Genomic DNA, 20,845 nt, shown 5'->3' on the forward strand with positions numbered 1-20,845 from the left:
AAAATATGGTATTCAATTTTGGTGTAGTGCTATTGTGCACTCTCTAAAAACACTCTGCCGCCTTTGGTATTGTGATTCGACCACACATTCTACTACCAAAAATGCTTGTTTATGAGTCTTATATCACCTCTTAAAGTTTGTTCCATGAATTTAGAATCACCCTGTATTTTATCAACGTATAAGTATGATCTATTGGTCTTTTTGGGAAACAAAAGAGTTATAGAAGATTTACTACATCACTTTCGGGCATCTTAAGAGGTCATGATAACCAAATCACTTGAATATTCAATAATATTTTGTTTCGGTTTTAAAGCTAATCAGAACGTTACCTCATGCATTATTGCTGATTATTAATTTATGAGTATTCTGACATTTGATTTTATTTTCCCGTAGCTTAGCTGTGTATTGAAATAAGATTAAAGAAATATTCCAGATTTACGAATGGTAGGCTTTACCGATGCAATAGAAATCGAAGTCTCCGTGTGTACATATCATATATGTACTCGGAGACTTTCTTAAACCTAATTATGGAAACGAACAGCGGTGCGAGAAGCAAATTGTGTTTAAAACCGAAAACTTTTCGGTTGGCTTATCAAAACAGATCATTAGTCGCGATGTTTAACTTCTCAGAATATTCAGTTAATGGAGATACGTATATAAATATATAAAAGAGTGAGTTCTTTCGAAAGAATTTCGTGAAAATTCACATTTTTACAGAGTAGAGATTTCTCTTGATTTTCCTATCCACACACACCATATAGTAACTAGGTATAGTTTTCGAGAAGTAACTATTCTCGGAATTTTCCGAAGTATATACTTTCGTGGGAAATAAACATAATACTCTCGGATCCATATAAGTATTTACCATATTTTATCTCTGGTGAGAAAGATTCGAATATCAAATATAGGTACTGCATAATGACATTATTGCTATCACAACGTTGTCGAGTAGATTAAGTAAAGGTCCAATATAGTAATATTCATATTTTCCTTATTTACCTTAAATATTGTCAACACTGCTAAAAGAAAAAAAAAACATGTTGTTAAAGAAGTTTTAGTGATTTTAGGGGTATATTGGGGATATTGTATATAGAGTGGCCCTTTTGCTATCAACATCTGGTGACAGAGTATGATTCTCGTGGTCTTCCTACTATATACCTCTCATGGCAGATTAAGTGTGGTCGTGGTTCGATTGCTATGAAGGTTCTTGCGATACTTTGAGTAGGGCTGTTGTGATACTTTGAGTAGGGTTCTTGTGATACTTTGAGTAGGGCTCTTGTGATACTTTGAGTAGGGCTCTTGTGATACTTTGAGTAGGGCTCTTGTGATACTTTGAGAAGGGCTCTTGTCATACTTTGAGTAGGGCTCTTGTCATACTTTGAGTAGGGCTCTTGTCATACTTTGAGTAGGGCTCTTGTGATACTTTGAGTAGGGCTCTTGTGATGAATAGGGTGTGGTACTTGTGACACATAAAGTATAGTTATTGTTATACATAGAGTATAGTTATTGTTATACATAGAGTATGGTTCTTGTGATGCATAGAAAATGGTGATGCTTCTGCTATGAATGGATATTTTGTGACAGAGAGAGTGTGGGTTCTCATGGTCCTTTTGCTCTGTTTATCTCGTAATAAAGTATGTTTCAGGTGGTCCTTCAGTGATGTATAGTTCATGATAGATTATGGCACTCGTGGACCTCCTTCTGTGAACATTTCGTGACATATACAGTATTGTTCTCGTGCTACAAACATCCCGTGATGTATAGAGTGTGGTTCGCGTGATGCTTTTGCTATGAACATCTGATAACCGATATTATGGCTTATCGTGAACCTTCTACTTCGGACATCTCGTGACAAAAAAAAGGGAAATTTATATTATGCCCCGTTTGACAAAAAAAAGGGAATTCATACATATATATTATGCAAATATAGCATATATTATATAAATATCTTATGTAAATATATTAATTCAAATAACGGATGGATTTAGTTCCCCATTTAAAAGATTTTTCTGACTAGCGGTCAAAAAATTAATGTGTTTGAATCCTTTTAATTTTCTTGTTGCAGCTTTCCCTTTCAGCCCCCTCCTCACCTAAGTCAAACCTGGGTGCAGATGGACTAACAACATATTGCACAAATGGACATATAGAATGGTTCTCGTAGACCTTCTCTATGTCATATCGTGATAGGGTATATGGTTCTTATTACCCTTCTACTGCGCAAAGGTGTATACGGGTAGCGATGGGGGGGGGGATGCGTTCCCCCTCCTTTAAGTGATAAAGTTCTATTATTGGCATAAGCGGGAGGGCGAATGTGGATATTTGTCCGCCCCCCCCCCCCACTTCACTATAAACACTAACTGTGGGATTCGCCTCTCCGTTCGAGAAGTCTGTATCCGCTTTGGGGCCATTCAAGTATTACGTCCGCAAATTTTTAGCCATTTTTGACCCCCTCTCCCCCCTTGTCAGCAAAATTTCTTCAGCACTGCCCCCTGCCTCCTAACGCATATTGGTGGGATCAGAAACGTGCGTGGGAGGGGGCTCATGTGCCTCATCAAAATTTCGAAAGGAAATACCTTTACATGCTATTATAATCAATTTCTATTAATTTCAATGCTATTTGAAGAGTAAGAACTCAAAACTTATCTTTAAGAAATTCATTACGACCCACCCTTTAAGCCATACATGGTAAACCCTTGACCCGCAGACCAAATATGGCCCTGAAGGTTATTTGATGTATCTTGCTCCCCCCCCAAAACCTAATTTTGTAAAAATGAACTAAGCGGCACAATTAAAAATCACTTAAATCACCCGTGGCACAATTACAGAGCATTTAAGTGGCCCGTGGCACATTTTCAGATCACTGAAGTAGCCCTCAAATATCACTCTCACATTCAAAGATCACTTAAGTAACCCGCGACACAGTTCCAGAACACTTAATGGATCCGTGACACATTTAGAGATCCCTTGAGTGACAACAAATGGCGCCGTTTTAGAGCACTTAAGCGGGCCCCAGTGCGATTCTACATCACTCAAATTATCCGCTGAACATTCCCAGATTACTTAAATCATCCGTGCATTAATTACTGATTACTTGAGTGATGCGTGGCGCAGTTCTAGAGCACCTAAGCAGCCCGGACCCATTTCCAGAGCATTTGAAGGATCCGTGAAACATTTAGAGATCACTAAAGTGGCTCTGTAGGGGACTTATTAATAGGGAGAATGTTAGTTCACGTGCCCAATAAGTGTCTAAAGGTTTTTTTCCGTCCTTGGCGCACCGAATAAGATTCCATTAAAAATACTTCATATCTTCATAAAGGGTGGTTGATGACGTAAGCATCATCCACCCCCCCCCGTCATCAAAAGTCAGCAAATCGGAAACCCCTCCCCCCCATTTGATGCTGACGTCGTAATACTTGAATGACCCCTTATGCTTTCTTTCTTTCAAATCGAGCACAACTCAGGCCTATCGCCATGAACAATTTACTACGTAGTGAGTTGTGCCGGAAGTGTGAGCGTGTATACCTAACAGCCTGAGTTCGTATCTAGTATTGTGCATGATTTTTCAGTGTGCCATCTATATTTCAGAAGTGAAGTGTAATGACTCAATATTTGTACCGTTTGCTGTTGCTGTATGTGGCGAGATTTTTTAACGGCGGAGATCAGCTCGCATTCGCTTCTCGAAGTTGGGAACTACAGAAAACCAACTTCAGCCGACTACCACCGTGGCTACGGTGGGGCTCGAACCCGGTTCCCCACGATGCGAGTCCGTCAGTATGACCACACAGCGGCAATATCTGCTCATGCTGTTGGATGCCTGAACACTCGCATTCTCACAGGTATGGCAATGCAGATCGGTAGATATATATACAATAAATCTAGTAAAAATCTATGGCGATAAATATGTTTCAGTTCATCTAAAGTTTTAACCGAAATTTATTCGGTAAAATTAATTAAAAATAATAGTATATAAAGATTTCTTTGTAGAGATTTATCGATTTTATGTTAGAACCATTCACTGCTATTATCGTTCTAACTCTTGAAGCAACTTATCGAAAGAATTACTTCTTTTCTCCCACTATTATATTTATCACTGATGAACTTGAATCGCATAAAAAAGAGCGCAGCTACAAGTAATGACAAGCTGCCAAAAGTTATATATAAAAACAAAACAATTCTTTTTCCGTTCTCGATAAAAATAAAGCTGTGTATAAGAAAATGGATACAAAAGTTAAAAAAAATAAAAAAAAACAATAGGTCAAATAAGGAGTTTCAAAAGTAGCAGTTAGATGGAGACGTGATGAGCTTGCATCGTGTAGTACGTGCTCTGAGAGGAAATTGTCCTTAGTTAACTCCATCGTCGGTGGAAAGCTGAAGAATGCCAACAGAAGAAAATAAAAATAATACACGGAGACATCATTCAAGTGGATAAAAATAAAGATTGAAAATTTTTCTGAAAACCCTGTTAGTAAATGAAAGACGGATGAGACGAAAGAGGGAGAGGACGGTAAGTGCAACTTGAACAGTTTTTTTTTTTATTCGCTCTATACCGTTCAACTTTTCTAGAAACTTCGTATCAAAAACGAAGAAGACGATGACGAGCAACGTGTAGCGAATTCTTCATTAAGCTATGGACGAGTTATGAATAATGCAACTAATTAGATTCCTTAATTAGCTCACAAACGGTAGTCAAGATGGAGGCCTATTGCTTCAAACAGTTTACGTCCAAGTTTATGTATAGATATTCGTCGTAAAATCAGATTGGGTGATGATACTGTAACAAAGACTGATAACGAGATTATATAAAATTTGTAAATTCTCTGATAAGTATGTAATGAATGTGTACAATATTAGAGCCACCCTCAAAGGTGTGCGACAAGTGCGGTCGCACCGGGTCCAGCGTTTTATGAGGTCCCGCATTCACGGTAAATTTTGGTAGCTTTTTTTCACCGAATAGAATAGAAATTTATTCACAGAATAAATATTTCATTAATTCTGAGTTTTAATTAATTCTTGATTTTTTTCAAACAATTAATTCTGAATTTTCATCAATTCTGGAATTATTTGTGTTATTAATTCTAGAATTATTTGTCTTAATAATTCTGGAATTATTTGTCTTAATAATTCTGGAATTATTTGTCTTAATAATTCTGGAATTATTTGTCTTAATAATTCTGGAATTATTTGTCTTAATAATTCTGGAATTATTTGTCTTAATAATTCTGGAATTATTTGTCTTAATAATTCTGAAATTATTTCTTTCAATTATTTTTAATTCATCAATTCTGAAATTATTTCTTTCAATTATTTTTAATTCATCAATTCTGAAATTATTTCTTTCAATTATTTTTAATTCATCAATTCTGAAATTATTTCTTTCAATTATTTTTAATTCATCAATTCTGAAATTATTTCTTTCAATTATTTTTAATTCATCAATTCTGAAATTATTTCTTTCAATTATTTTTAATTCATCAATTCTGAAATTATTTCTTTCAATTATTTTTAATTCATCAATTCTGAAATTATTTCTTTCAATTATTTTTAATTCATCAATTCTGAAAGTTTCATTAGTTTCGGGAATCGTTTCTATGATAGTTCAAAATTACATTCAATACTGACATTTTTGTCAATTGCTGTGTTAATCTACATTTAATCGTGTGTTCAATTTTTTTTTATTAATATTTACCAGTATTCCTGTATATTCTAAAATAATAGATGCCGATTTCCCCTGCTCCTCCGCGCAAAATATACTATATCGGGGCAAAGGGTGCAGGGTGGTGGCTTATCTAGAATGATTTTATACCCTGGGGGGGAGGGGGGAATCGTTAGTTAAAAAATACACAACATTACAAAATGCAGAGGAACGAAACCTAGAAGCCTAGGTTTGACATGACTACATTCACCTCAATCAAATTGAATTTTAATTATTTAAAATCGCATTTATAGAAAGTTTAAATTTAATTTTGGATAAGATTGATCTTGCATATAGAAATGTCCTCTCCACTTGCCAATACAAGATTCATTGAAAGACTGGTTATTTGTGGAGATGAAGATTACAAGGAAGAAAATTCATCACTGCGTCTCGTGGGGGACGAAGAAGGTATTGTCAAACATTTACGCTTGTGAGTTGCATTGGAAATGAGAAACCAGAGATTCAAATATGTCGTGGGGTACCACAATATATACGGAAAACTGGATGTGTGAAGAGATATTGATGTTTGCGATAGGAAAACTCATCACAATCCTCACGGGGACTTGAACAGCGGCCAATCGCATACGGGACGAGTGCTCTACCTCTGAGCTATGAAAGCAGATAGAAATTTTCCTCCTTGGAACGTATATATATATATATAGGGATCTAGGGATCTAGGGGTAGTAAGTTTTATATACAAAAACCACTCTATAACAGGCAAAACGCTCAACGAGGTGAGCGAAAAAAGAAACCCATAACAAATAGGGATCTCACATATTTCCGAAATACAGCAACCCAATCAAAAATGCAATTATAAAAACTATTTAGTGCTTATCCCTTGGAACTCCTCCTTGGTCAAACAACGAAGATGCAAATGACCTCCAGCGCTTTTGCCATAGTCGTATATAATATAATAGTATATGACATCCGTATTTGTTATGGGCATCTTTTTATCAGACACCTAGTTGAGCATTTTGTGTTGTTTTTGTAATATATTTCGCTATGATTTGTGCTTTATTATGAAACACGTCCTTGCTCTGAGGAATCTACGTATATCCATATTTTTATGAATGGAATATGGTCAGCCTAAAGTATCCATAACGTTCCGTGTATTGATGCTTTTCTAGCAGAACCTCTTCGTGGGCCGCATTTCGCTTGCGAGGTTGTGCACCCCTGTTAAGCCATTCCCGAAAGTTACAATTTGAAAGAAGAGTAGGCTACCTTAAAAACCAATAAATCAATAAATTTGTCAAAAATATCGATTGACTTCACTCCATTTTTTAATCAACCATGCTTCCAAGAAGCAGAAAATAATTCCAATTTGTTTTCTTTCATCCTTTCAAAGATAAATTGGATTTGAGTACTCGTACATATTAATATGAAATATATTTTTGCTCCCAGATCCCATTCAACGACTAACATAATGCGTTATTGAACAAGAAAAAAGTCTTCGATTGCCTTACCTTTTTGAGCAATTTCATTCATTTCATATTTTTTGTTTCCTATCTCCATATGCAGAAATATTCGCGATCGAGTTTGTTTTCCCTGACACAGTAAATCGATAGAAAAACCTCGTCTCAAAACTGCCTCATTTTAGTGACGACGAACACACGCGCACATTTCTAGCAAATTTGGCAGCAGGAAAAAGCAATTTCGAACGCAAAAAAATACAAACAAAAAAACAAGACGAGGTAGAGAATGAGAGAGAGAGAAGTCGTATTTTATTGCTGCGGTAGAAATTCACGATGAATTTCATTACCATGCAATGGCTTTTTCTCTACTCTTTCTTTCTCTTTACCTCTTTTAACATGCATATCTTAAGAAAAAAGAATCTGGGAATATCTTAAAAAAGAAAATTTCGTATGCATAAAAATTCGTATATATATATATTCTCACGAGAACCCGATTTAAATAAACTTTGTAGAAGCCGCTGGGGCTACGAACTTCCAGGAAATATTTAGTTAAGCTTCACATGGCTTCACAAAAAAAAATCCATTATTATAGTTTTTTTTTCTCGCTATAAATAGAAGCAAGTGCCAGAAAAATCTCCGTGAAATTTTGGTCTAGTTTGCATATAAATATGTAACATGAAGAGATGTTGTCTCCTCTCCATCCCACGTGTTTAATTTTTCACTTAAATTGCAAGGACTCAGGAAAAGTTTTTCGTCAGAGTTTTATTCCTGCCTTGCTGTGAATATTATTTTTGCTCATTTTTTTTGAGATAAGAGAAACATAACCGTTGTTACATGGGTTAAACAATGTTTTATGAGACGTAGAAAGTAAAAACGCGAAAGAAATATTTACTCTGTAATGACCTTATACCGTATAATAAAGAAGAGGTTAATTGGCTTAACTAACTAGCTAAATACCTGAAGAGGTAAAGGTGTTTTTTGTAATTTTATGACGATTTGAATTGTATAGGAAGAGAATTCGTGAAATTGAATATGGATGGAAGATCTTTTACCTTGATTAATGAATGATGAGTTTTCTTTTATAGTAAAAAACATCATCTCATCGTGCGTGTTCGGCCAACAACAAGTTCACCGCCAACAACTCAAAGAAAAGAAAATTCCTCTCTGGGAAAATTCAGGAACAACAGTTCAATATGAGTGAGTGAGCAAATGAGTGAGTGAGCAAATGAAGGAGTGAGTGAACAAATGAAGGACTGAGTGAGCAAATAAGTCAGTGAATGAGCAATTAACTGAGACTATGAACGAGTGAGTGAGGAAGTGAGTCAGTGAATTAGCAATTGAGTGAATGGATGAGTGAGCAAGTGAACAATTGAGCACTCGTACTCGTCATTAGTAGACAGAATATTTTTGTTCCTACAGCGAATGAAGAGGAAAGTCTTCGATCGCTTTACGTTTATGAAAAATTTCATTCCACTTTCCTTATTTTCCTGTCTTCATATGCAGAAATATTCGCGATGGAGTTTGTTTTCCCTGATACAATAAATCGATAGAAAAACCTCGTCTCAAAGCTGCCTCATTTTAGTGACGACGAACATATACGTATATTTCTGGCAAATTTGGCATCAGGAAAAAAAAGCAATTTCGAATGCAAAAAAATCGAGATGAGGTAGAAAGCTACAATTCGTATTTTATTGCTGTGGTAGAAATTCACGATGAATTTCATTACCATGCAGTGGCTTTTTCTCTACTATTTTTTTCTTTTTACCTCTTTTAACATGCATATCTTAAGAAAAAAGAATCCTGGAATGTCCTGAAGAAAATTTCGCATGCATAAAAATTCGTATATATGTATATATATTTTCTCGAGAACCCGATTTAAATAAACTTTGTAGAAGCCGCTGGGGCTACTAACTTCCAGAAAATATTTAGTCAAGCTTCACTTGGCTTCACAAAAAAAATCCATTATTATGGTTTTTTTCTCGCTATAAATAGAAGCAAGTGACAGAAAAATCTCCGTGGAAGTTTCGTCTAGTTTGCATATATAACATGAAGAGATGTTGTGTCCTCTCCATCCCTAGTATTTAATTTTTCACTTAAATTGCAATGACCGAAATTTTTTTTTTTTCGTCCGTGAGTTTTCCTTGCTTTGTCGTGAATATTATTTTTGTTCAATTTTTCATCCAGCTTTTTGAGATAAGCAAACATAACCGTGTTACATGTGGTAAGCAATGTTTTATGGCACGTAGAAATGAGAAACGTGAAGAAAATATCCGGTATAAGGACCTCATACCATATAACACGCATATGTTAAATGGTTAACTAATTAACTAATGAACTAACTACCTGGAGAGGTAAAGAGGCTTTTTTGCGACATTATAAGGACTTGATGAGGAAGACAGAATTAGAGAAACTTTGTATGTGCAGAAATTTCATTCCTTGATTGATTTGCGACTAGTTTTGTTTTATATTAAAAATATGTTATCAGATTATATTATCAGCAAATATTATTAACGGATCGGTCATCTTTTTATTGTGATCATAGGTGTTAGTCTCTAAAAAGTATTCTCAATTTTTTGCATTGTAAGGATCGGAATGATCCTTATGATATTTCTGCAACAAAAATAACGAGAGCGGGAAAGGGGTGGGGGGGGGGGAGGGTATGCCATTTTACTGACGCACCGTTGATCCTTAGATATACTTCCAATTGGAAAAAGTTTCCAAATAACGTGTAATACTCAGATATCTCAGTCATGTTACAAGGGGTTCTTTAGTTATTAAAATAAAAAAAAATAACTTTTTGTACAGTCCCCGTGTGCCGTTAAACTCAAATAGAAAGTTGTTTCTGTGTCTCCCCTGATGTCATGTCACCTCAAAGAATTCCACGTTTCCAAGTGCAATATTCACTGAGATGTTCGAAGTTCGAAAAATTGAAGAAATTTGGGTAAAACCAACTCGAAAAACCGTTTTTCCCCGCATTTAACGCTGTTTTTTCCCCCAAATTTGCTCCGTTCTTCGAATTCGAATATCTCAGTGAATATTGCACTTGGAAATGTGGAACTTTTTTCAGTTAGCACCAGGAGAGACAGGGCAATAATTTTCTCATTGGGTTTTGGAGCACACGGAGTTATATAGAAAGTTAATTTTTTTTTATTTTGATAACTACACAACCCCTTCATTCAAACATGAATGACATATCTGAGTATTACACGTTATTTGGAAACTTTTTTCTAATTGGAAGTATACCTTTAGGGTTAACGGTTTGCCAGTAAAATGTCATACACCCTGTATACATATATGCATATCCAGTTTATGAAACGTGTAATATGACGAATGCACAGACGTCGGGGTGCATTCTGAAATAATGTCTTCATTCTAATCTGATGCATTATTTGAACCGATACCACTTACAGTTTCAATGCTGCGTCTCAATATATTCTGTAAAACCAGTATCGGTCACACATAGGAGCCCAAACGGGGCACCGTTTATGATCTCGAATTTTCAAAGGACCTCAGGTATTAATAAACAACGTCCAAGAATTGACAGACTAACAAGAATTTTGCTTGAGAACAGTCCTCAAGAATTAGCATGCACCAGCTTTAAAAAAAACACCTAGCCTATACTCTGTTCGTTCTAACTTGGGTCCTGATGTAAATAAAAGCACGTGTGCGACAAAATGATTGGTTGAAGAACATTTCACCTTTTCTTACTGTGCAACACCGCCAGAAATATAGTCCTTTGTCGTTTGCCCCTCATACCATAAAATACCTCATAATTTTTTTTTTTTAATATTTATTCCATATTATTTCAAAGTTATCTGGAAGACGGGAAAAAATATTTTCTAAAGATCGGTCAAAGCGTTTTTGCTGCTATGTCTTCAGGGTGGGTGTTGACAGGATATGCCTTTCTCACTCAAATATTAACGTCCCCTTTTTAAACGGAGGTTTTATTTTATTATTATTATTCCTATTCGCAAACAGATTTGATATACACTTGTATACGCTTCTTCAAGTGTTCTTGCAAGAAAAATAGTTTTCTTCTTTATCGTTTGATGACTTAAATGAAATATGCGTGTCTATCTTTTTTGCAGAGCCATTTGAAAATGCATCTCTTTGCAGCTGCTCTGGACTCCTATAAACAAAGTTCTGTCAACAAGATTTTTTTTCTCAACCACACGCCTTGACGTACGCTGAACGGGGGGGGGGATTACTTATCGTTCGTGGTTAATATACGCATTTCAAATGAATTCTCACTTCTGCTTGAGCAGCTTGTTGGGAAGAAGTAATATTGGTTTCGTCGAAGGCGGCGAGCCGAAGAAGTCTGAGGATTATCACGTAGACGTGAAGGTAACGTTTTGAAACTCTGGTTCGAAAGAGTAATGCCCATTTTTGATTCAGTTAGCCTCATTATGACAAACAGTATAGATCCAGTGAGAAAGCCTGGCCTGGGGGGGCCCATTAAAGATCCCAGTCCAGGGACTCCTGCTGCTGGATGTTGGGATCATGGCTCGCAACCTACGCACGGATAAAAAACCGAAATTGTCTTGACAAAAAACAGGATATCAACAACAGGTTGAAGTAAAGATTCGAAATAATGTGGATGACTCTCTCATCAAACTGGAACTTCTACAGCCCGTGGATTATTATGAAATATTTAATTATACAGACCCGCAAGAAAAAAAAAAGGGGCAACACAACGGTAAGTTGCTCATAATTTGTTTCACGTTATAATTGGTAGCATATCCGGCCCAGGAAAATCATACGGCGTAAATTAGCTCAGAAATAAAATTGTAAAATTCTGAAGAAAAAAAAGTAATAAGAAAAAATGATTATTTTTTATCTCACTATCTGCCGTAAAATAATAAACAACTCGCACAAACTTTCGTAACGACCATGGCCCCGCATCCTGCAGCAAGACCCCCCCCCCTCCTCCCCAGGCTGTGATCTTTGGCGCGCCCTCAGACCAACCTTTCAACAGCCCTTCTATATAGTAAACTTTTAGCGTAAAAAAATAAAAAAATGACAAGAATTGTCGCAGGCAATGTCCGGGCTGGAGCCCTGTCATCCCAACTCTTGAGGAGTGTGCCACGATAACGACAGAATACGTTATCGAATTTTTTTTTTTTTTGGAGATATATACCTCTTTCTATTTAAATCAGTGCTTTCAAAAAAATTTGGAGAATAGTGAAAAAAAAATTCCAGGAAAATTCTTCATAATGAATTTACAATCTCGCGTTTGAGGAAAAAACGCACGTGTTCGGAACACGTAATGAAGGGGCGGGTAAAATTACAACCAATAGAGATAAAGGATGCGGAGTGATATCAAAAATTGGTACAGCGGTTTATTTACATCAGGACCCAAGTTAGAGCGAACGGAGTATAGTAGACCAAGACCTCTCATATTTATAAATTGGTTCTGCTCTGTTATGATTGGCATACAATCAACCAATTTATATGCATAACTGGGGACGGGGGGGGGTGTCATAATGCAATTACGGTGTGGTAGGTCTGATGGTCAAAGGCTGAAAAAAAAGAAATACAAATAGCAGTTCTGCTTAGTTCGAAAGCATTTTTGATACTCATATTCCCACTACCACACGAATTTTTGATGGATTCGGAAATCTCTTTTGTAGTAAAATTAGTAGAAACCGAGAATGTTGCTAGACTAATGCATAATACGTAATTTTGTAATACAAAACATTTCAAAATAAGTTCGCCGTTTTACGCTACGAATTTAGAAAGAGGAAATGCCAAAAACGAAAAGAAGAAAATTGGAACAATTTATGCGTAAGAGTGACTACAATCCTAAAAATGAAACGTATTGAATTTTCCCGAGAATATCGGGATTCAAAAGGAATTATTCTGCGTTTGGATTATTTTCGAATGAGATTTTAAATTATTGGTTATGATAAATTTAAATACGGAATGTCAGTATTTTATTCATTAAAACATGAAATGAGGACAGAAGAAATTGAAGCAATCATATTCAGTATGCATTGAGATTAATAAAAATATATACGAAATACACGTATAAAACTGCACAAATAAACTAATTAATATTCATTCGAAATGTTATAAAAAAAGTCCAATTAAATGGATTTTGATCTGATAAATCAATACATTTTTCATCCATCACGCGTAAAACCTACAACGATGGTAAATTTGAAATTCGAAATCGAATTCCGAATCTTTTAAGAATCATCAGTACCCTTAAAACATCACAACTTCAATTCCATTATATAAAGAAAAAAAAAAGCAATATCCAGAAGAAGAAACCACCTACGAAATCCTATTTCTAGTTCCGAAAATTCATCGAAAAGATTTTCCGTTTCAACATCGAATTACACGGAATAAATAACGATAAAAGATCGCGGTTATTACTGTAAATGGAGGAGAATCCGCACACGCGATACTTAATCAGGAAAATTGCACCGGGGCTATCGCATTCTAACACGAAAGTTAACATCAGCAAATATACTATACGTAATTATTGGTCGTCTATTCGAAAGTATCATTACTTTATCAAATAATTCTTTAACCAGACATTTTTTCTTTCTTTTTTGCGTGTTTAATACAAGTAATTAACTTACCGCATACGTTTTTTTCCTGGTTTAGTTCGAAGAATGGCCTGTGTAAGGAATGATAACTTTATCTTTTTTATGTGTATCGCTTTCTTTATATAATGATTACCTCTCTTTTTTGAGATACCTTAGATTTTTGCAAATTAGATTAATTATTGATGTTTATCCATGGTAATCATGCTGGGGAATGTTACAAAATATATGCAGTGGTCTGTGAAGGCAAACTCTTTGACCGAGAAATAATAATAAGTTTAAGAAATTCATAAAATAGTTTAAATTTTATAATTAAATAATGAATAAAAATTTTTAATTGGGTTGCTGTATTTTTGAAATATATGACATCCATATTTTTATGGGCATCTTTTTATCAGCCACCTCGTTGGGCATTTTGCCTGTTGTAGCGTTGTATTTGTATAATTCAGTAGTTTAAGAATTCATGAGAATTGGAGGAACTGATATATTTGAATGCGATTTGCGAATAAGTTATTCTCATGATGAGGGATATTCTTTGGTACAGGGAAAAAAAATTAGTTCAGTTCAAATTTTTATCGTAGAAGACGCAGTACTTCAGAGGCAGGAGTGATCCGAAATGAATCTTTCTTCAACCTCTTCTGTGTTCGAAGCGTTCGTAGAATTTCAGTCGGCAATTTTTGACTGAGGAAAAGAAACTTCACCAATGTAAACATCACAATGAAATCCTTGTGTAAGCGCCAGTGCTCTCTGTCGACGAAAATTTGAAAAACAAAAATTTCTGTACGAAAAAAGAAATTCCTCTTTGTAAAATCAACTTTCCGGCACACGCCATTCCAATTTTTACCAATTCCTTCAAATGGATTTTTGAACTACGTATTTACGAATATATGACGCACACTTTACATCCTTCCTTACTCACTAAAATACTGTATGGGGAATTAATTACTCGATTAACTTGTATTCTATAAACTAAATTTAATTTGCGAAGCTCATATAGATATCTACATTAAATGCACTTTATATGTGTTGTGCATGTTTATTAAGTGGTAGTGAGGATCTTTGTCTAACAAACCCCTAGTTAAAGATTTAATCAATCTACAGATCATGTCATTGAAAAATATGAGTCTGTCAGTTGTTTACAGCAAGCACTTAAAGTGCATATTTCCAGTGATTCGCTTTCGTGCAGCGCTCCCTATCGACAAAAAATTTAACCAATTTTTCTTCATATCAAAAAAGAAAATCTCCATTCGAAGAGTAATTTTTTCGCAAACCGAATTCAATTGTACAATTTTTCTTAATTTTTATGAATTTTCAAAAAATCCAGAAAAAAATACACCAAAAAAAAAGAGTTATAAACGGAAATTACAAAAACATACATTTCGACACATTATAAATACCATCTTCATATGATAAACTATCACGCTGACACATTATCATGGACAGACATATAGTTTTCTTTCCGCTGAGCAACCGAGAGTTAAGATTTGGTAATCAATCCTAGTGGGATCCTGGGCCAGCGTGATACAGTCGAATCCCGTTATAAGGGACTCCAAGAGACCGGAAAAATCCCTTCGTTAAATCGGAATCCCATTATAAAGGAATTCCAGGTTTCTGCATTGTTCCGATTTAAACTTACCTGGGGGATTAGAAAAGTGTTTGTTAAAACGAGATTTTTGCTATTACGGTATTCGCGTTAAAACGGGAATCGACTGTAGTTTATTCTCTGAAGACGACACCCATAGCGTATCGAAATCCATAAGGAGTTTTCGTAATTTCCTTTTTCGTTGGTGATTTTTTTCTGAGTATTATTAGGCAAAGTTTACCTACTGTTCCCCTTTTTAAACTATTTACCAATTTATGGGACACCGCGTGTATAAACTCGTCATATAGGAAACCTAATCCGGAACGATTGATGTTAAATTTTCTGGTAACATGCCGAATACTTCATGATAAGAAGATTGCCCAAAACCCGCTTCGATTTACTGCTTTTTTTGTTGCAGCAAAATTTTCACCAGTGCGAGGCATCGTTTCGGCGCCCCTCCGGTGTATAAGCTGCGTTAGTGAAACGATCATGAGAACTCGCAGTTGTGTTCAAAGATGAATGAAATTAACTAAGAATAGTTACCTCTACAATTATCAATCTATAAATTTATACAAGAATGACGTCACTCTCCGCTACCATACGAAGGTTTTTAACAACTGGCTGTTGCGAAGATATATTTCGGAAAGAGAGAAAATTCAACTGCCCCTGCGGGGAATCGAACCCACGTCCTTTCACTTTCCGGGTGAACGCCCTAGACCACTAGACTACAGAGGCACCGAATCTCTCAATCTTTCCTTGGAGCTCGTGTACACTGAAAGGGACCGTACATGGACGGCCGGACCAGACTCAGGCAGAGCTCACAACTGCTGACGCTGCCACCAGATGGCAACTTATACAAGATTGAGAGATTCGATGCCTCAGTAGTCTAGTGGTCTAGGGCGTTGACCCGGAAAGTGAAAGGACGTGGGTTCGATTCCCCCCAGGGCAGTTGAATTTTCTCTCTTTCCGAAATATATCTTCGCAACAGCCAGTTGTTAAAAACCTTCTTATAAATTTATAGTTCTCCAAACAACACTTTTCTAATTGTTTCTGATTTCCTCCCTTTCCCCCCCCCCCACATTTTTTTTATAATTTGGCGCCATCCCTATTATGGCGTTCCAGTCGTCCCTGCTTTGAATGTATCATTCGCGTCGGAATTTGTTTATTTTCAGCCTAGGAGAGAGTAGGGATATTTAGGAGGTGCAGTAGTAATAGTAGCTTTCCGCTGTGCGGTCGTGTGGGCATCGTGCTGGACTATCTCCTCCTGAGGATCCAGGTTCGAACCCCGTTGACGACATGGTTGTGGTCGGCTGAAATTGGTTTCACATTCCGGCATGTGCCGATTCGTTAGAAATTCCGCAGAGGAATGTGTACGAGGTGCATGTATGGTTAAGTAGTAGTAGTAATAGAGTACGTCAGAATCGAGCGAGTGAAAAATTGCTGTCATCTGGCTTTAAAAATTGAGTTTCTATGGCCGAATTGAGGTTTTTACGGCCTATATAATTTGTTAGTTTTCGTATCGCTGGGAGTCTCTTTATTTTTCCCTCGTTTTCTTTTAGTATGGGACTTTGGTTTCTGAGAGTGGCTTAGGTAACACTAAGCAGTATGAAGCTCATCGCGCCTGGTTCCACTCACGTCACTTCGAGGCTCGGTCGAACTCATTTAGATATAGCTGTTCAACGGTTTTATATCGTCACATTGTGATAGGCTTCGTCTTCAAATGCAGCTGTTGTGACCACGACTACTACTAACCCTTACATGCACCGTATAAAAATTTCTCTGAAGAACCTCTAACGAATTGATTGCATGTCGGAATGAGTTCTGTATCTGAAGTGAAATTTTTCGGAAGAATTGCCCTATGTGTTGAAGGCGTGCTGGCATCTGTTTCCCGGATTCAGAAGCGAATTACTCAGAAGGCAAGTTGGAGGTACGGTTTTTTAAATGGGAGATAGGCTCGCATTTGCGTCTAGAAGTAGGAAAATCAGGTTTAGTCGACCGCCATTATGCCTTTAATGGGTTTTGAACCTCTGTTCTTGCGATGCTGACATGACCGCAATGCTGCAAGCTGGCATGATTGTGAGACCTTTAAATAGGAAGCTCGCGGACGCCTGTGGTTGAAAAAGCGAAAAAAGAAAGAACCAAATTCAGCTATTCAATGCTGTCGAATCTTAGCCATACTAAAGCGGAAACCTCGTTCCTAACCTGGCTGCAAGGCAATAATTTTCAGCAAACCGATAGAAAGTTAATGTGAAAATAACAAATTTTCCTGTTAATAATTTCTTCGTATTCCCCGTATGTTATGCATTTTTTTCGAATTTGTTATTGGAAAATCATCATTCAATGAGTAAGATGTTAAGAATGGAATAAAATTGCATAAAAAATTTGTCGCTTACCGCAATGTCCCTGATGATGAACAAATATCCTTTGCTGTTGGTTACATGAAGATATTCGTAATTGGCACTCGCTCGTGTACGTCACCCCATCGGTACCGCATACGGGAGCGAACAAATCCGAGCAAGTCTCCTGGCAGCGGCAGTAAGCCTTTTGTGTCAGGTAATCCACTTGACATTGAGCACCATAAGCGCAGTACATTTTCTCGCAAGTTTCTGTTGGAAAAAAAACAGAAAATTCAATCATCGGGAAAAAGGATCAAACAGCCTCGTTATACCAAAAATTAATTCAAGAAGGATGTAACAATAGCTGAAGAAGAGAAGGTGGTGAAAACTCGATTTTGATTAATTTCATTTTTTTCTGGGGATTTTCACTTTGCAAAGATGACATAATCTTTATCGAAGAATTAGGCTGGCAGACTGCCAAGTATTTTAGTGGGTGCTTCAAAAATATGTTAGGATTCTTGTTCAACATTCGCGTTGGGTCGTCACTAGAACGTTCTTTTAACCGCTGATCCGAGGACCGGTGTCGGTCCGTGAGAATTTTCTACCGGCCCACGAAACATTTCATCCAATTCATGTAGTCACTACATAATTTTAGATTTAGTTTATAAATATGATTTTTGTGTACTGGTTCTCTTGGCTTTTAGCCGTCAGTTAATGACGTGCCGTCTGAAGGTTTTCGAATTATTTTTTGTTGGGCTGCAAATTACTCTTCTATTATATATATTTTCCTAATTTATTTTTTGCCGGTCACCAAATTACTTCCACTGTTTATTTTTTCTCCTATTTATTATTATTTTTTTTTGGTCCGCAAATTTCTTCTATCATTGATTTTTTTTTCTGTTTACTTATTTTTTGCCAGTCCGCAAAGCTTTCTTACTTTTCTTGTTTTCTCCTATTTACTAATTTTTTTCCGGCCTGCTGATTGCTTCCATTAATTATTTTTTCCCTGTTTACTTATATTGGCCGATTATTGACACACACTTACTTATACAAATACAACGCCACAACAGGCAAATTGCCCAACGAGGTGGCTGACTTAAGAACATCACGGATCCCCGAACCATTTTTGGAGGCCCTACCTACTACTGCTATACCACACTTGCGCCGCCCGCGGAACTCCCAACGAATCGGTACATGCGGTAATGTGCGTGTACGTGTAGTGAAACCTGACGTGAAGTTTTTTTTGTTTCTCTGTAATGCTGCCATCTGCCACCAGTTTTTCTAACTATGAGTGAAGTGTTATGATTGAATGATTTATCGTTGTAGGACCGTTCCTCTCTGTGGCGAGACTTTTTAACGGGGAGATCGGATCGCATTTGCGCCTTGAAGTTGGGAACCACAGAAAACCAACTTCAGCCGACCACCACTGTGGGGTTCGAACCCGGATCCTCGCATCGCGAGTCCGTCACTATAACCACTCGACCACCACAGCGGTAAATAATACCGCTAATACCTTCTAATACTTTTATTTTTTTCCCTGCTTACTTATTTTTTGCTACTCCGCAAAGTATTTCTATTAGTTATTTTTTTCCTATTTACTTATATTTTGCCAATCGGTCAATACTATTACTATTTTTTTCTCTTTTCATTTATTTTTTTCCGGTTCACAAACATTTTCTACTATTTTTTCCTCCTATTAACCTATTTTTTGCCGGTCTGCAAATTACTTCTATTATTTATATTTGTCCCTCCTGTTTACGTTTTTCCGAAGGTTAACAAATTATTTTTCAGATTTCCGCGGAAATATTCAACTACTTTCACACGTCCGCAGTTGTAAAAAGATTGAAGAACGCTGCTATAGAGAATCCAAGTGTGTTCGTAAGACTCATGCGTGGTTCCCGGATAGAGCCATCATGGGCGTCCCCAGGAAGAGCAGCGCTTTGGAATTTTATTCCTATTAAAATCCCCAATTTAATTTCTGTATTTTAGTATTTATATGGAAGAAAACATTCCATAAGACATCGTTGAACCTCACGAAGCATTGTTGCCCGACAGTTTTGACAGTTTTGTGCCCATTTCGGGCGTTCTCCCAGCTCTGGCGAACTTTTTAAAGTAGCCGATCGTTCAAATCAGGTCCTTTTTTAGTATAGATGTTACTGCCAAAACCTGAAGTTGGCGACTTCGCAAATGGCCAGCCTAATTGACGCGGCCTATATCCGGAATTCAGGCCTTCGCCAGGGCTTTGGTCGGCCCTTGTAAGTCGACCCCATACATCCCTATATATGTATCACTAAGATCGATATTCAGATTCCTTTGATCGTTAGGGTTGCCATAGCTAACCATGATTTTTATGGTATTATGATTAATTATAAATGGCCATAATTATCACAAACAAATGAATGCCAACGCAACGATGACCCCGAATCATAGAGATCGATATATCAGGGCCGGCAAAAGCCTGTCGAAAGCCCGAATTTCAGAAATTGGCTGTCTCAACTGGGCTTCGCGAGGTAGCCAACTTCGGGCCTTGGCAGTAATATAAATGTGAAATTTGACGGCGATGGGTCTAAAGTTGTAGATTTGTACATGGAACATACACACAGTCAGACATACACACGCAGAGAAAATGAATTTTATACAGTATATACATTTTTTCGTTGTGTAGGGTTCATTGGGACATCTTCCAGAAAATACCTTCGTTACTTGCTTTGAAAAGTTTAATGTACGGTGGGACCATTGCATATTATCTGAGGGAAGATACTTTGAAAAACAATAAATTATTTTTTATTGTATGTATCTATATTCCTTGATTGTTTATGATTTTACTTGAAGTTCTTATGGAACGCTTCTTGTATAATAAGTATCAGTTATTCTCAACAAGAATCGACGTGAAACTAGAGACTGTAAAATTACGGCCAAATCCTTCAGAATCTCGTAAATTATCAAGTAAATAAAATTTTCATCCGCTCAAGGCCATTCCCAATTCTGCAACATGACAAATTTCTTGATGGAAGAAAATAAGCTCTTGCAAGCCGGAGGTATTAAGAGGGTAACAAAAGAGCATTTCCGAAAACAAAAAACAACAGAATATTAACAGAACATAATCTTCTCGGAAAAAGGGGGTTTCTTCCCGTTCCGATTCGATTTACTGCCGCTAATAACGCTTATTTAACAATGTAAAGACGGTTTTAAGGAAGATTAACCGAAGAAAGCACAGTAATGCCACAAATTATGTTGAAGTAAATCCCCCCCCCTCTCTCTCCGACCCTACT

The 20,845-nt window shown here is 36.7% G+C and overlaps 1 protein-coding gene and 1 non-coding gene across 2 annotated transcripts in view; both read right to left on the minus strand.

Annotated features, from left to right (window-relative positions):
• LOC149088139 (agrin-like) overlaps positions 1-20,845 on the minus strand; it is a 344,527-nt gene that overhangs the window by 236,102 nt on the left and 87,580 nt on the right. The window contains exon 3 of the mRNA XM_089244905.1: positions 17,631-17,843. Coding sequence (XP_089101031.1) covers positions 17,631-17,843 — 213 coding nt within the window. The remainder of the gene's footprint in view (positions 1-17,630; positions 17,844-20,845) is intronic.
• On the minus strand, positions 15,899-15,972 carry TRNAS-GGA (transfer RNA serine (anticodon GGA)). The gene has a single exon. It is a non-coding gene; the product is annotated as a tRNA-Ser (tRNA).

The sequence above is a fragment of the Pholcus phalangioides genome, unplaced genomic scaffold, assembly GCF_987345545.1.
Source record: "Pholcus phalangioides strain wild (caught in Gottingen) unplaced genomic scaffold, Ppha-v1.0 ptg000003l_1, whole genome shotgun sequence".
Lineage (NCBI taxonomy): Eukaryota > Metazoa > Arthropoda > Arachnida > Araneae > Pholcidae > Pholcus > Pholcus phalangioides.